Source organism: Somniosus microcephalus, chromosome 10, assembly GCF_052327205.1.
Source record: "Somniosus microcephalus isolate GS21.2 chromosome 10, FLI_Smic_1.0, whole genome shotgun sequence".
Taxonomy (NCBI): Eukaryota; Metazoa; Chordata; class Chondrichthyes; order Squaliformes; family Somniosidae; genus Somniosus; species Somniosus microcephalus.
The window spans coordinates 157,095,150-157,113,051 of NC_140996.1; the positions used below are offsets into that span (position 1 = coordinate 157,095,150).

Sequence of the window (17,902 nt, forward strand, 5' to 3'; positions counted from 1 at the left end):
AGACAGAAAAATAGTTTAAAAATTCACATTTCATTATTTTTTAAAACCTCCAACATTAAAATCTGAAGGAATGAGACTCCATACTTGTAAAAGTTAATTTTCCATGCCAGAGAGGTTGTCTGGAAGTAATTAAGACTTGCCACGCCGTTAAAAAATACTTACACTTGAATGGTTAGCTTCACTTATTTTTACCACAAGATTCGGGCCATTAACTCACCCCCCCCCCCCACCCCCCCAAGACCCCTGTCCTGTCGAAAATGTCAGCTACTCAAAGTGCTATTATTGAAGAAAGTCCATTTTATTGGTATGTACTGTACAGAAATAACATGCTAATAAGTCAAAATGCAGAAATGTGATCATCTGGGATCCCTTCGCAGATGCCTTAATATCTGGGTACACCAGCCTTGTAGCAAAGTGTGCTGATGTACCAATATGCTGTGCATGGACTGGTAAAGGAGGCTCACACTTGATCCCCATACAGTGAATTCTCAGTCTTAATGGGCCATGAGTGTGGGAGAGGTGCTTCTCTCCAAATAGAAAATCAGCAGACAAATCAGCCTACATTGTCCTCATCCACTGGCTGGAAGGCAGAAGTAGCTCATGGTAAAATCTCCTGCACCATGCACTATTGACAAAAATCTCCCATCGGGAAAACTAATATTAACATTTTACAATTTTATTTTGTAACTTGTACACCAGTACATATTTACCAATGACTTTGCTTGCTCATTCACTTCCTGAAGTTAGCTGTGTTGCCAAGGATGGTGAAGCATCAAGCAGAAACTAGGTGCTCTACCACAGGGGGAAGAAAAAAATCAGTGAGCTCTACATCTACCTGTTCTTGTGCATTTCCAAGCAGCCATTTAAAGCAGCATTGGTGGTTTGCAAGTGTGTTGCCCACCTGCCAGACCAGGGATTTTGCATGATGCAGGGAGAAAATGCATGAAGAGCAGTTTTTCCTGTTCAACTAAACAAAACTACATGAAAATTATGCAATTTATCATCATTATTTCTCTACTAACTTGCATAGTTTCCACCTCCTAGTTTTAAGGTAGGCATAATTAGGTCCATTAATTTAGTTTTGTTTTATTTTTAGGAGAAGAGGAAAACACTTCACGATCATTAGGTTGGGCTTCATATCTTCACAGCTGGTCTGGACTCTGATAAAGTTCGATGGGACAAGATATTTGTTAACATTCCAGCCTTGAAGAGAAGACAGTTGTTGGTTTTATGGAGGAGACTTGCCTTATGACTGACATATTCTCAGAATTCATTTGCCTATTGTGTTTATTTGGCTTGTAAATACACTTATTTACTATGCATTCATTGTGGGTTTTTTCATACTTCTAACTTTTATATCACTGTTGGGAGGAACTTGTAACTGGAAGGAGAAATTTTAAAGTGACTTGCACAGAAAGGTGATTGGTCTTTAAGTTTAAAGTAAATTCATAGGCTGATTATCTTCTTTGTTCCAATAATGTGAAAGCAATGTTAGCATGCAGCTGAAGACACTTGGCATGATGAGCCCACTTATTTTATATACTATTGTAAAGGGGGCTACTGATGTTTAGAGTTGTCTGATATAAAATGATCTTATGGGGGCGATAATTTACCTAAAGCGAGAGCTATTCAATTAATGTTATGAATCCCTGGAACTAAATATTTTAACGTGTTTAAAAGTTGAATGGAATGTAAAAAATGTTATATATATATTCAAAATTAAGAGTTTACCAAGAACGTCTTGATTTTGTACATACTTAAAGCTTGCAAATTTAAGTCTGGGCATTATATAGGTACATTAAAGCATAGCATTCCACTGTTACTGGGATTATGTATATCGTCCTATCAGTATAAATGCGTTCATTGGGATCAGCTGTATATTTGAATTTGTTTACTTTTTATTATGAGCAAACAATAATCTAAATGGAATAAATCAAAAATACCAAAAATAAACCATGTTGGAAAATGGAGAAATGAAAGTGATGTGCACAGCAGGGATAGAAGGATTTGCACACTATTGATGAGGTAAAGATGAAGTGGGTTTCTGGAACTTCAAAGGCTGTTGGATACGTTTAAAAAAAATTATAGTACAATTTTTCAGAGTTGTATCAAAATTATACCAATAGATTGTGTTTTTTCATTAGAGGGATCAAATGAATTATTTTGAAATATATATAATGTACTTTATTGCCTTATTTTCTGAAAGTATCCCTACAAGCTGTACATGTTGGGATATGAAGATTCTTCTGTAAATTTTGATTTTTTTTTAATCTATGGATACAAAGCCCATCGTATTTCGCCTTCCCTTTCCCAGATTTCCATTAGCCACGCAATAATGGTGGCCAAAACTTGCTGCCTGCCATCCTTCAGTATCACTGAATTAGAAAGTGAGAGAGCAGCGAGGTGATGGGTCTCCTGATCATTTTCCCCATCCTCCCGTTGAATGCATCTATAATTCAACTTCCCCAGTTAAGCCAATTTTTCACCTCTGATGAACTCCTACTTTTGTGACATTGTACATTCACAATTTATTACTAACAGCCGGTTGCTTTCTATGATGAGCCACTTACCATCTCACAACTGGAATAGGGAAGGGACATACCATTTGTATATATAATATGCAAAATAAGAAATGTGAAAATTAATCTGAGGTCTTTTGTTGGTTATGTGGGCTTGTAAGTAGATTTACAACTGTAGTGTACATCCACATTTTGGCTTATAACCAATAAGGAATCTCGCACACGGCTGTAATTCATCACTATCGGATTCTCTAATAAAACAATAACATTTTTATTCTAATGTGCACAATGTTCTTGCTATATAGCTATTTTATGGAATTTTATAACTGGAGCACATAGTTACAGTTATTTAGCATGTTAACTCCAATAGTGTTCAATGTTTTGCCTATCCTCTTCATGCAAAATCTGTACCTACATCCTATGAGATCATTTAAAACATGCACCATTCTCATGATAACATGGTCCTTGAATGCCAAGCATTGTGCATTATAACTATTTGTGGACTTTCAGTGAGGGTCCCATATAATATGAAAAACTCCCAGGGCTGAAATCAGTTTGCCTCATAGCGCAGATAATATTCTTACTGTGTGTAAATAATTAATTTTGTCTCTCATATAAAACACATTTAATAGAAGCGTACTGGGGAATTAAAATATTGGCGTTTCATTTGACCAGATGTTAATTTAAATCAACCTTTGTTTTGGCATATTTAGTAGTACTTTGGGCTGAATTTTCTGAATGGAGACATGTTGGAGGCGGGACTGCAGCTTGCTGGGTCTCAGTCCCACCTCCATCATCTTCTGGCCAACCAGCGGGATTTTCCCAATTGACCTTGTTAAACCTGCCCTGTAGGCTCAACAGGCCAATTAGGGGGAAGTCACTGACCGAGCACGTCAACGTCTGACATGCCATCTGTCAAGATTTCTTGAAAGACGAAATGTCAGCATTTGACAGCTCTGTGAAGCTGTCAAACACTGACATTCTGTGTAGTTTGATGAGCCTTTATGTTCAGGACTCGTCAAACCTTTCTACTTTGTAGAAATCAGATGACTGTTGGTTCAGAGTGTGGTGTATGTGCCGTTAAGAGCAATTGTGGTGTATGTGCCTTTAAGAGCCCCAGGTGTGCGTAATGCCGGTAATTGCCACTTGGGCTATATAAGCCTGTGTATTGTGTATATCCTTTAGAAACCCGCCCAAGACTTGCTTAGTAAATACCTATGAACCAACTCCTGTCTTCAGTGTCTTTATCTACACACGGACACTACAGTGGCGACGAAGTGGAAACGGACTTACCTGCAATTCGGCAGCACCTCAAGGACATCGATTCCTCCAGCGTCCAGAAGACTCAAGGAAGTAAGAGAAACTGTGGTTTCACCAGCTGGCCAAGCTGGTGACAGGTACTGCGCTAATCCTTCCTGGTCGTCAGGCTGGAGCTCCAGCGGCGGGCTCTACAGCTGAGACAGGCAGCGAAATCGGAGGCAAGCAATAACGGACTGGGAGGGTGCACTCGAGAGACGGCCGGCGCGGCAAACAGGTCAGCGTTTAGACCTCCGTCGGGAACTAGTCTCCAACAGTGAATAAACGGAAACCACAGTAAAACAGCGTTGTTATCGGTAGCAGCAGCGGGAAAGCGCGGGAAGCGCCATATCGTTGCTACAGAGAAAAAAAAAGCGCGGGAAGCGCCATATCTTTTCTGAAATGCCTAAATCTGGTAATATTGAGGGTTTTGATGGCGAAATAGAAGATTGGACCACATACGTGGAAAGAGTAGAGGTTTATTGCACTGCAAATGGAATAACATGAAAAAAAAGCTTCAGTACTTCTGAACTTAATGGGCGTGAAGACATACGGGCTGTTACAAAATGTAATCACTCCAGCCAAACCAAAGGACAAGACTTTTAAAGAAATTGTTGATACCCTGCAGGAGCATTTAAACCCAACACCGCTGCTGATAGCGGTACGATTCAAGTTCTTCAAGAGAAATCAACACAAGAATGAAAGTAACGCTGATTACCTAAACGAATTAAGAAAGCTATCAAAGTACTGCCAATTCGGAGCAGGACTATCGGATTATCTTCGAGACAAATTTGTTTGCGGTCTCTTAAGTGAAGGAACACAAAAAAGACTGCTTTCTGAAAAAGATTTAACATTGGACAAAGCTTTCAGTATGGCTGTATCATACGAAGCAGCAGCAAAAGGAGCTGCAGAGATACAACAAGAGACACAGGACTTCGGCACCCATAAAATGACACAGGAGTTCGGAAGATGTTATTGCTGCGGCAGATCCACCCATAACCAGAGGGACTGCTGGTTCAAGGGCAAAGCATGCAGGCAATGTGGTAAGATTGGACACATTGCACGGGTATGCCAATCTGGACAAAATAAATCCACTGACAGAAAACAAAAAATCAATAAAGAAAAGTACAGGAAGGTACAAATGATGACGGACAATAGCTCCGAAGACCAGAATAGCGATAGCGACTCCAGAAACAAGAGGCTAAGCTGTCTCAAATTACATAATGTACTTGCCAAAGAGGATTACCAAACCATTTGGGTTACCCTCACAATAGCAGGGTCCCCAGTTAAAATGGAGCTAGATACAGGATCAGCTCTAACCGTAATAAATCGACGAGATTACGAGAGGCTATTTTCGCATATACCTCTAAAAGACACATCCATTATCTTAAAAACATATATGGGGCAGAAAGTCTACCCCAAAGGAAAAATAAGGGTGCCTGTGGTATACAACGGCAAAGAAATACAAAAGTTGTATTTATACATTCTACAAGATGGTGGTCCACCGTTGTTGGGACGTGAATGGATAAGGAAGATACGTTTAGACTGGCACTCCATTCAGGCACTGACGGTGACCAGTAAGGAAAAAAACAATGATGACATCATACCTGAACGATTAAAAGACATCTTGGCCAACGCCAAAGAAGTGTTTCAAGAGAAACTAGGAACCTTGAAAGGCATCACCGCCTCAATAAAAGTGGAAGATACAGCAATTCCAAAAATTTTTAAGGCAAGACCGGTGCCATACATAATACGTCCGGCAGTCGAGGCAGAGCTGAAGAATTTGGAAAAGGCAGGTGTATTATCCAAAATAGATTGGAGCGAATGGGCAACACCCATCGTTCCAGTCATGAAAAAAACATTGAAAAATAACTCTGAGGAACAGAAAAAAATTCGCATCTGTGGGGACTTTAAGGTGACTGTAAACCCGGTCCTTCACACGGTACAGTATCCTCTTCCGAGGATAGAAGATATTTTCGCCTCACTATCCGGAGGGAAACGTTTCACAAAAATTGACTTGGCACAGGCATATCTACAGATGGAGGTTGAGGAGACCTCTAAAAAGTATCTCACAATAAACACACACAAAGGCCTGTACCAGTACAATCGACTGGTTTTTGGAATAGCATCAGCTCCAGCTATCTGGCAAAGAGCTATGGAGCAAGTCCTGCAAGGGATTCCGGGGACTCAATGCTACCTAGACGACATCCTTATAACAGGAGAAAACGACAACGAGCACCTTGCCAATTTGGAGCAGGTGCTCACTAGGCTGAAAGAACGGGGCCTACGAGCAAATCGCCCCAAGTGCGAATTTTTCCAAAATCAGATATCATATTGTGGCCACATAATTAATAAGGAAGGGTTGCATAAGTCACCTGAAAAAATTGAAGCAGTTATAAAAGCCCCAGCACCTGAAAATGTTTCACAATTAAGGTCATTCCTGGGATTAATAAATTACTATCATAAATTTTTACCGAACTTATCAACTATTCTACACCCTCTTAATGATCTTCTACAGACAGGAGTGATTTGGAAATGGAACGAAGACTGTAAACGTGCCTTCCATAAATGTAAAGACTTAATCACATCCAAGAAAATTTGGCTCATTACAACCCATCGCTACCAATCAGACTGGCGTGCGATGCATCCCCTTACGGCATAGGAGCGGTATTGTCCCATAGATTCCCTGATGGCTCGGAACGGCCGATAGCTTTTGCGTCACGCTCATTGAATTCAGCTGAGCGTAACTATGCCCAGATAGACAGGGAAGCACTCAGCCTGGTATGGGGAGTGAAGAAATTCAACCATTACCTACACGGACAAAAATTTACCTTGCTGACTGACCATCAACCCCTCATCTCCATATTCAACCCTAAAAAAGGTGTCCCCATTATGACGGCACAAAGACTACAGAGGTGGTCCCTTTTTCTAGGGGCACACCAATACAACATTGAATACAAAGGGTCAAAACAGCATGGGAATGCTGACGGTTTATCACGCCTACCGTTGCCAACGATAGAAGAGGCACCTACAGTAGACCCAGTAGAGATATTCCACTCTACCATAGTGGAATGTCTACCGGTGACAAATTCTGCCATTGAAAGGGAGACAAGAAATGACCCTACTCTCTCACGGGTCTACGATTTAACAGTGAAGGGATGGCCAGCACATGGCGAACCACTGTTGCCAGCATTCTCGCAAAGAAGAGAACAGCTGTCAGTGTGCCGAGGAACCTTGATGTGTGGATCCAGAGTGGTGATTCCACCCAAACTCCAGGATAAAGTGCTAAAGGAGCTTCACGAGGGGCATCTGGGTGGAGTGAAAATGAAGAACCAAGCTAGGGCATTTGTATGGTGGCCAGGTATCGATGGAGACATCGAAGACATGACCAAGAGCTGCCTAGGATGCCAGAAGGTCCAAAATGCTCCGCCACAGGCCCCTCTACATCCATGGGAGTGGCCCTCATCTCCCTGGCAAAGGGTGCACATCGACTTTGCTGGTCCATTTATGGACTCAATGTTCTTAATCGCAGTTGATGCACACTCCAAGTGGCCGGAGGTAATAAAGATGTCCTCCACCACCACGGAAAAAACCATCACAGTATTAAGGACCATATTTGCCAGGAATGGGCTGCCGGAGCAGATATGTTCTGATAATGGACCGCAATTTGTGTCCGAAGAATTCAGAAAGTTCTTAAAGAACAATGGGGTAAAGCACTACACGTCCGCCCCATACCATCCCGCCACCAATGGATTGGCTGAAAGGTTTGTCCAGACCTTCAAGAAGGCCATCAAGGCCATGGGTAATGAAGACATAAAACTTCAGCACAAGGTGGATAACTTCTTATTTGCATATAGGAATGCAACGCATATGGTTACTAACCAAACTCCCGCCATGATGTTCTACAATAGAAACCTAAGATGCCGGCTGGATTTGGTCAAGCCCAACATCCGAAGGGACGTGGAGAACCGGCAGTTTCAGGGCATGAATGAAAGGCCAACTAGGGCCTTCCAGATAGGCCAACCGGTTTTGGCCCGGGACTACCGTACCGAGAAATGGCAGCCTGGAACTATCTGCACACGATTAGGACCACTGATGTATACCGTGGACATCGGAGACAGCATAATAAGGCGCCATGCTGACCAAATCATCAAGTCATCCGAAAAGGGACAACCTACACCACCACTCTATACATCTAACGATGAAGTAGAGATACCCATATCTACCTCCGATCCGGTGATACTGGAGCCTGATGAACCCGACACTGGCCTTCAAGCCGAATCAGCCTTGCCAGAAGAACCTACTACACCCCCGAGGCGTTATCCGGACCGAGTCAGGAAGCCTCCTGAGAGACTAACTTATAATTAATTAATACAGCAATGTATATTATTTTGCATATAACATGTAATTAATAATTACTTAAAATATGATGTACTAGTTAGCTAGAAGGGGAGGAATTGTGGTGTATGTGCCTTTAAGAGCAATTATGGTGTATGTGCCTTTAAGAGCCCCAGGTGTGCGTAATGCCGGTAATTGCCACTTGGGCTATATAAGCCTGTGTATTGTGTATATCCTTTAGAAACCCCCCCCCCCCCCCCCCTAGACTTGCTTAGTAAATACCTATGAACCAACTCCTGTCTTCAGTGTCTTTATCTACACACGGACACTACACAGAGGATCCAACAGCCAGTCTGAAATCTAGTGAAAATGTCAAGACTCCGAATCCAGAGCAGCTGTAGGCAGAAACAAAGGTAAATGAACATTTTCTAACACTTTACATTCACCTCATACTTACCACTCCACACTTACACCCATCACTCACCTCTATATTGTACTTTCAGACCCCTCCGACCCCCGCAGACCTCCTACTCGACTCCTCCACCCCGGCAGGAAGCCTGCACTTGAAAAGGTAAAATGGGACTAATCTTTTTTTCTGCCTGTTAACTACCTGTTAACAGGCAGTTAAAAGGATTTAATCCCTTTCCCGCCTCGAGGAGACGGGACCCGGGTCAGGACGGCTTCCCGCCTCCTGGCAAAAGGGCACGGAGGCGGGCTGGGGGCGGGTTTGCTATCTGCCCCCACTTTCTGCAACTTTACTGGCTGACCCGCCTCCTTGGGGCTGGCAAAATCCAGCTCTTTGTGTTTACAATTTGAGAGATGACTACTATGAGAAGCTGCAAGAAAAGAATAATCAACTTGTAAAATGGTACAGCTTATGTGAACTGAAATAATAGCTGGTGAAGATGTAGGTGCTTATTTCAGTCCCTTTTCATGAGGGTAGTTTTGTTTCAATTTGAAAATGAGTTTTCTGCTAAATTGGCCTTTCAAAAGTGTGCCCTGTTTTTCTCAGAAGACTGATTTGCTAATCAGAGCTGAAACCGAATGACTTTCTTGATGGCTATTATATAACTTTGTTCTATATAATGGCTTTCCAGCAAATTGTGTAAACACAAAACTGACAGTTCAATATATCTATAATTGTTCCCAATTATAAATTAATTGCACTCGTTTTAAAAAATATACATTTTTCATGGTTCAGCATTTTGATTTAGTTTTAATTTTTGAACGAATGTGTTCCCTGTAAATTTGCAAATATTGTAACAAGCTGAAAACTCTAGTCCAAGATCCCGGTTTGCTGGAGGAAGTTATGGAGGGACAAAGGCATGGAGGGATTTAAACATGAGGATGAGAACTTAAAATTTAGGGACAAAGAACCAATGTAGGCCAGTGAGGACAGGCAAGTGGAAGGAGGAGTCGAGTAGGAGGTCTGCGGGGGTCTGAAAGTGCAATGTAGAGGTGAGTGAAGGGTGTAAGTGTGGAGTGGTAAGTATGAGGTGAATGCAAAGTGTTAGAACATGTTCATTTACCTTTGTTTCTGCCGACAGCCTTCAGCTGCTCTGGATCCAGAGTCTCGACATCTTCATTGTAGATTTCACAGACTCCAGTAATGGAGTGTTTTGTTGATGAAGTGGATGGTAATGATCTGTCCACTTGGATACATTTCAGGGACTGTATTGTGACACTACACCGCTTATGTATATTAGGTGTATCTTCTCAAATTCTCCAAATTCAAATGTAATGTATTTCTCTCTGGGAAAGGGTCCCTCAACTTCCTAATTTACATGCTACCCTTTGACTACATCATCTGCTGTCATGGGGTCTGCTTCCACTAATGACAACCAGTACCATCTCTCGATACCTCCACTGCCTTATGTGCTGTCACAGTGTTTGTTTAACGTTCGTTCTTAGAGCCATAACTTGCTCCAGCTAAACATAGGGAAGACCAAAGCCATTGGCCCAGAAATTCGGGTCCCAACGCGTGAGTACGCACGGGGTACTCACGCGTGGACCCGATGGAAGTGCCAGTTTCTTGCATGCACTATGCATGTGTGGGAAACCGGCACTTCCGTTCCTCTGAACGAAGGGGTTCAGAGGTCGAACGCGTGCGCGTGGGAGTCTGCGCGTGCGCTTTGAACTTACGTTTTTTTTTACAGGTTTTTCCGTGAGGGTAAGCCTTTAGATTTTAGAAATGTAAAAACCAGGCGTAAGGCCTGCATTTTAAAAGGTAAGTGGTCAATTAATTAAAATTAAAACATTTTTTCCACAGGTTTATTATTTTTAAATACTTTAAAGCAAGGTAAGTTTATTTTTAGCCCTGTTTTTTTATAAAATTATTTTTTTCAAAAATTTAAATTGTTTAAAATAGTTATTTAATGTAATTTATAGTTTATTTAAAGTGTGATTTAAAAAAAAAAAAAAAAAATTATTTGAAGGTTTACTGTTATTTTGGGGCCGTATATTCATAAGGTCTTCCTGTCAATCTTATGAATGGGCTTTTCCCTCCTTGGATTGGCTGCCCATGGCTCACGTGATCCCAGGGGACGCATCGCACTAACTACGCCCCTGGGACACGCAAGCACAGCGCGCCGGGAGTTGGAGCAGGCCCCGGAGCGGAATTCCACAGGAGCCCAGAGCTCAACTGCCGGCGCGCAAGGTAAGTGCAGGTCGGGGGCTTGCACCCATGGGAAGCCCCTGACCTGAATTTCTGGGCCATTGTCTTTGCACCACAAACGCTTGCACCCTTACTACCAACTACACTGTCTCAGGCTGAATCAGACTTAGCAGCCTTGGTGAACTTTCCCAAACCCATTCATTCCTGTCACACCTACTTCCATCTCCGTAACATTATCTGCCTTCACTCCTACCTCAGCCCATCTCCTGCTGAAACCCTTGTATATGCCTTCAGACTCGATTGCTCCAATACTCTCCAGGCTGGTCTCCCATCCTCCAAACTTCAGGTCATCTATAACTCTGCTGCCCATGTTCCACTTGCCTGTCCTCATTGGCCTACATTGGTTCTTTGTCCCTAAATTTTAAATTCTCATCCTCATGTTTAAATCCCTCCATGCCTTTGTTCCTCCATAACTTCCTCCAGCACTACAAACCCGCCCTCCCGAACGCTCCATTCCTCAGACTTCAGCATTTAGTGTACCCCTTTCAGCCCATCATTGGCAGCTGTGCTTTCAGGTCCCCGAGCCCAACTCTTGCCCTTCCCTTTCCCCATTTCCATTTCCTCCCTTTAAGACCCCCCTTAAAACCGTTCTCTCACTAAGCTTTTGGTCACTTCTAATCTCGCCTTTGGCTTAGTGCCTTTTTTTCCTCATGTCTCTGAATTGTTTTGGGATCTTATTGTACATTAAAGGCAAGTTGTAGTTGAACATGTAGGTTAAACAGTGGCACTATCCTAATTTCATTAGGAAAATCAAGGCCCATGATTTATTTAAATCTGTTAAGGTATTAAAAAAATTCCATATTGGTGATTGATCTGTAAATCAAAGCTACCATTTTCCTGGGGCTCTTAGACTTGATGTTTCATCAGCTACCTAAATGCCCCCAAATAGTATTTGCTAATGAACATCTGTCAATGAGTGCTCCTGTCAGGAAATTGTGAAAACTTTTAAAATTGTAAATCCACTAGAATTACTTTAGTGTAATATTTGATTTCCTTCAGGAAAACTGTGCATTATGAACAAATGAAGCTAAACATCTGTATTTAGTGCAGTTGGCTCTGTGACATAGAAGCTCTTTCACTATCAGTGGCTTTGTCACCTTCCCCTGATCCCCAAGTACAGTGAAAGCCAGTCAGGGGAGGCCTACACTCTCATGTTGCCCAACCAAGCAATAAATCCAGTTACTTGGGAGCTTCAAAGTGATTTTACAGTAATAGTTATAGTGATAGTGTATCATTAAATTGGCCTACTTATAAATCATCGCTCCTTACCTGAAGGCATTGATCTTGCCCGGGTAAGATGTCACAAGTGCTGGGTGCCCTTTGGTACCTTTCCCACATGACTTATTTATGAGAGCACCTGGACAGAGTCACCTACTCTGCCCAATCCTATCCAACTTCAGAAGTACCTTTACTACACTTTTTTAATGTTTCTCTTCGTGAGATTACCAGATTAGAGGCAGTTTTGTGATGTGGGCTAATTCTGTCGGAGACCTCTAAAACATGTATGACCATTGCAATCAACAGACATTGGGCCAGAAATTCGGGTCCCCACGGGTGAGTACGCGCTGTGTACTCACGCGTAGAGCCAATGAAAGTGCCAGTTTCATGCATGCACTGCGCATGCGCTGGAAACCGGAACTTCTGTTCCCTTGAAGGGGTTTGTGGTAAACCACGTTCACTATCGTATCACTGTTAGTAGTTAGCACTGTTCACCACTGTTCGTTATAACTGTATCACTGACCACTATTGTATCACGGTACGAGGTCGCCTCTTGCCACACTGCTATACCTGGGATGACCACTGCCGACTCCGCCTTGGCTCCACCCACCAGGCCAGGTATAAAGGTGAGCGACTGGCTGGTATTCCTCCTGCTTGGATCGGATCACCCACGAGAGTGGGCTCTGTTATTTAGTCAATAAAACCTTTAGTCACCTTCGTAACTCTTCGCCTTTTATTGGAGGAATTGATAGGTATATCAATTTTATTGACTAAATTTAATGATGTCCGACAACGAGTCACAACCGGCGGAGGAGCCACCAGCGCAGCTCCCAGGAGCACAGCCACACCAGCCAGCTTGGCTGCGAGCCCTCAGACCGCCGTACCTGGACCTGAACCCACGAGCAGCAAACTCAGCCGCAGACTTTAAACACTGGCTGGTCTGCTTCGAATCATACCTGAGAGAATCCAGCGTCCCTCAGGCATCCAAACTAAGTGTCCTGCAGGCACAACTGAGCCCGAGAGTATACACTCTCATCGAGGACATGACTACCTACGAGACCGCCATCAACCTGCTGAAACAGAAGTACCGGACCCCGGTAAACTACATGTACGCTAGGCACCTCCTAAGATCACGGCCGCAACAGCCAGGAGAATCAGTAGCCGAATTCTCACAGGCGCTATATGCACTCGCCAGGAACTGTGACTTTAAATCGGTGTCGGCAGCTGAAAATACTGAAGATAATATCCGCGACGCATTCCTGAAAGGCCTACGGTCCGAGTACTCACGGCAAAGACTGCTGGAAGCTAAAGACCTCAGCATGGAAAAAGCTGAAGCCCTCGCTATCTCCCTGGAAGTGGCCCACCAAGATCAGGAAGCATTCACCAGATACTGCTCGCGACCCTGGGACTCGGGCCCGACCCCTACCACAGCACCCTTCCCAGCGCCGCTCCCGGGACCTACCTCTGCGTCGGCGTCCCGGACCCGACCGGCCCCGCCACCCCCGGCACCGGCCCCGACATCGGGCATCCGCGATCGGGCCGCCGGCTGTTTTTTTTGTTGCCAGAAGCACCCGAGGTCGCGCTGCCCAGCCAAGAACTCCATATGCAAAACCTGCCTGAAGAAAGGCCACTTCTCCAAGGCCTGCAGGAGCGGATCCTCAGAGGCCAGCAGTGCCGCATGCGAACTATGGGGGCGGCCATCTTCGTTTAGGGCAACTGAGGCCAGCATCCCCACACATGAGTCATGGGGGCGGCCATCTTTGTTTTTACTCACCACGCCCGACCGCCTCGCCCGCAGATGACAACGACTCGCTCAGCTACACACTAGCTTCCGTCACCCTGGACCAAGCCCGCCCGCACCATCTGTCCAAGTCAATGATGGACATCAAAGTGAACGGCCACGCCACGACCTGCCTGTTCGACAGCGGAAGCACGGAGAGCTTCATCCACCCAGACACGGTGAGCCACTACTCCCTCTCTGTCCTACCAATGCGCAGCCGAATCTCGATGGCATCGAGGTCCCACGCCACGGACATCAGCGGCTACTGTGTCGTGACCCTGTCGGTTAAGGGCACGGAGTATAAAAACTTTAAACTCCTCGTCCTCCCCCATCTCTGCGCTGCCGTCCTACTAGGGCTGGACTTCCAATCCCACCTCCAAAGCGTAACCCTAGCATATGGTGGACCCCTCCCCCCACTCACAGTCAACAACCAGCAAACGTTAAACCGCCCACCGCGTAACACCTGCAGCCTCTCCACCCTCAAGGTCCCGCCACCCTCTCTGTTTGCTAACCTTACCCGACTGCAAACCCGTCGCTACCAAGAGCAGGCGGTATAGCGCCGGGGACAGAGCCTTCATTAGCTCTGAGGTGCGGCGCCTCCTGAAAGAGGGCATTATCGAGGGGAGCAGCAGCCCCTGGCGTGCCCAGGTCGTAGTCGTAAAGACCGGCGATAAAAACCGCCTGGTCATCGACTACAGCCAGACCATAAACAGATATACCCAGCTGGACGCATACCCCCTCCCCCGCATATCTGACATGGTCAATCAGATTGCACAGTATAAAGTATTCTCGACCATCGACCTGAAGTCGGCCTACCACCAACTCCCTATCCACCCTGAGGACCGCCAGTATACCACCTTCGAGGCGAATGGGCGCCTATACCACTTCCTTAGGGTCCCCTTCGGTGTCACTAATGGGGTCTCGGTCTTCCAAAGGGAGATGGACCAGATGGTTGACCAGAACGAACTGCAGGCTACATTCCCCTACCTAGATAACGTCACTATCTGCGGCCGCGACCGGCAGGAACATGACGCGAATCTGGAGAAATTCCTCCATACGGCCCAACGGCTGAACCTCACCTACAATAAGGAGAAATGCGTGTTTAACACCACGCGCCTTGCCATCCTCGGCTGCGTAGTGGAGAACGGAATCATCGGCCCCGACCCAGAAAGAATGCGCCCCCTCATGGAGCTACCCCTCCCCCACTGCCCTAAAGCACTTAGGAGAACCCTGGGGCTTTTCGCCTACTATGCCCAATGGGTACCCAATTACGCGGACAAAGCCAGACCCCTCCTGAAAGCCACTTCCTTCCCCCTCACGGAGGAGGCGTGCGTGGCCTTCTCCCTCATTAAGGGAGACATAGCCAAGGCCACGATGCACGCAGTGGACGAGTCCATCCCCTTTCAGGTGGAGAGCGACGCATCCGACTTCACCTTAGCCGCCACCCTAAACCAGGAGGGGAGGCCAGTGGCCTTCTTCTCAAGGACCCTACAGGGCCCCGAGATCCGACATTCGTCGGTCGAGAAAGAGGCCCAGGCGATCGTGGAGGCAGTACGGCGCTGGAGGCACTACCTGGCAGGCAAACGATTTACCCTCCTCACCGACCAGCGTTCGGTGGCTTTCATGTTTAATAACAAGCTGAAAGGCAAAATCAAGAATGACAAGATTTTGAGATGGAGAATCGAGCTCTCCACCTACGATTATGAGATCTTGTACCGGCCAGGCAAGCTGAACGAATCCCCTGATGCCCTTTCACGAATGACATGCGCCAGCGCGCATATCGATAGGCTTCAGACCCTCCACGACCAGCTCTGCCACCCCGGAGTCACCAGACTCTACCATTTCATTAAGGCCCGCAACCTGACCTACTCCATCGAGGAGGTCAGGACCATGACCAGGAACTGCCAGACCTGTGCGGAGTGCAAACCGCACTTCTATAGGCCGGACCGAGCAAGCCTGATCAAGGCCACCCGCCCCTTCGAGCGCCTGAGCATCGACTTTAAGGGGCCCCTCCCGTCCTCTGACCGTAATGTGTACTTCCTCAACATCGTTGATGAGTACTCCCGTTTCCCCTTTGCCTTCCCCTGCCCCGACATGACCAGTAGCACGGTCATTAAGTGCCTGAATGCCCTCTTCGCCTTGTTCGGGTTCCCGAACTATATACACAGCGACCGGGGCTCCTCCTTCATGAGCGAGGAACTCCGGCAATTCCTCCTAGAGAGAGGTATTGCAGCAAGCAGGACCACCAGCTACAACCCCAGAGGTAACGGTCAGGTGGAAAGAGAGAACGCGACGGTATGGAAGGCCGTCCTCTTAGCCTTAAAGTCTAAGGGCCTCCCAACCTCCCGCTGGCAAGAAGTCCTCCCGACAGCGCTGCACTCCATCCGGTCATTACTTTGCACGGCCACTAACACCACCCCCCATGAACGAATGTTCGTTTTCCCCAGGAAGTCGACTACGGGAACCACTCTACCAACCTGGCTGACCGCCCCGGGGCCGGTCTGGCTGCGGAAACACGTGAGGACCCATAAAACGGACCCCCTGGTCGAGAGGGTGAACCTCCTGCATGCCAACCCCCAGTACGCCTACGTGGCGTACCCAGACGGGCGGGAGGACACTGTCTCCCTACGAGACCTCGCACCCTCAGCCGATCCGGAAACACCGCCACCACCCCCCCCAACCTCAGTCCAGGTAGACGGCATGCCGGAACCCCACGAGCCCTCGCCGACCACGCAAACACCAGCATCAACACCGGATAAGGCACCAGCACCGGATAAGGCAACACCACCGCTGCGGCGATCGGAGAGGCTTACGAAGCCTCCGGACAGACTGACCTACCAGAATTGGTAGTACACTTCACCCCGCCGGACTTAATTCTAAACAAGGGGTGAATGTGGTAAACCACGTTCACTATCGTATCACTGTTAGTAGTTAGCACTGTTCACCACTGTTCGTTATAACTGTATCACTGACCACTATTGTATCACGGTACGAGGTCGCCTCTTGCCACACTGCTATACCTGGGATGACCACTGCCGACTCCGCCTTGGCTCCACCCACCAGGCCAGGTATAAAGGTGAGCGACTGGCTGGTATTCCTCCTGCTTGGATCGGATCACCCACGAGAGTGGGCTCTGTTATTTAGTCAATAAAACCTTTAGTCACCTTCATAACTCTTCGCCTTTTATTGGAGGAATTGATAGGTATATCAGGGTTCGAGGGTCAAACGCGTGCACCGGAGAGGCAGCGCGTACGCCTAGAACTTCTGATTTTTTTTACAGGTTTCTCCGGGAGGGTAAGTCTCTAGCAGCTGCGCTTTTAAAAAGCAGTCGCAGGGCCTGCTTTTAACAAGGTAAGTGGTGAATTAAGTAAAATTAAAACATTTTTTCCACAGGTTTATTATTTTTAAATACTTAAAGGTAAGTTTATTTTTAGCCCTGTTAAAAACTAATTCATTTTTTCAAAAATTTAAATTGTTTAAAAGTTATTATGTAATTTATAGTTATTTTAAAAATGTGATTTAAAAAAAAAAAAATGTATTTGAAGTTTTAGTTAGGTTTTGGGGCCGATCTCTATTCATAGATTTGACAGATCTTCCTGTCAAATTTATGAATGGAGATTGCCTGCTACGATTGGCTCTCCATGGCCCACGTGATCCCAGGGAACGCTTCGAACTAACTGCGCCCCTGGGATACGCAAGCACTGCGCGCCGGCAGCTGGAGGTGGCCCAGGATCGGAATCCCACGCGAGCCCACAACACAATGGTAGGCGCGCTATGTAAGTGCAGGTCGGGGGCTTGCACCCGCGGGAAGCCTCCGATCCGAATTTCTGGCCCAGTAAGTATATCAGCTGAGATTAGATTTCAAACTCTGGTCCCAGAGGTGAACGTCTAGTGTGCTGATCTACTGTGTCATCCAATCACCAACCCCTTGGGTACTGTCTACTATATGTACCAATTTAAACAATAAAACAGGGCTAGAATATTAATGGCATGAAATTGCAGAAGCAATACCTGCTTTTTATACATACTCCATTGCCCTTGGATAATTGATGAGGAGGAATAAGTGAGCAGAAGTAG

At 45.9% G+C, this 17,902-nt stretch overlaps 1 protein-coding gene across 1 annotated transcript in view; it reads left to right on the forward strand.

Moving 5' to 3' along the window:
• gcc2 (GRIP and coiled-coil domain containing 2) overlaps positions 1 to 2,799 on the forward strand; it is a 92,745-nt gene extending 89,946 nt beyond the window's left edge. The window contains exon 23 of the mRNA XM_085999009.1: positions 1,097 to 2,799. Within this exon, the coding sequence (XP_085855135.1) occupies positions 1,097 to 1,164 (68 nt within the window). The 3' untranslated portion in view covers positions 1,165 to 2,799. The remainder of the gene's footprint in view (positions 1 to 1,096) is intronic.
• The last annotated feature ends 15,103 nt before the right edge of the window (positions 2,800 to 17,902 follow it).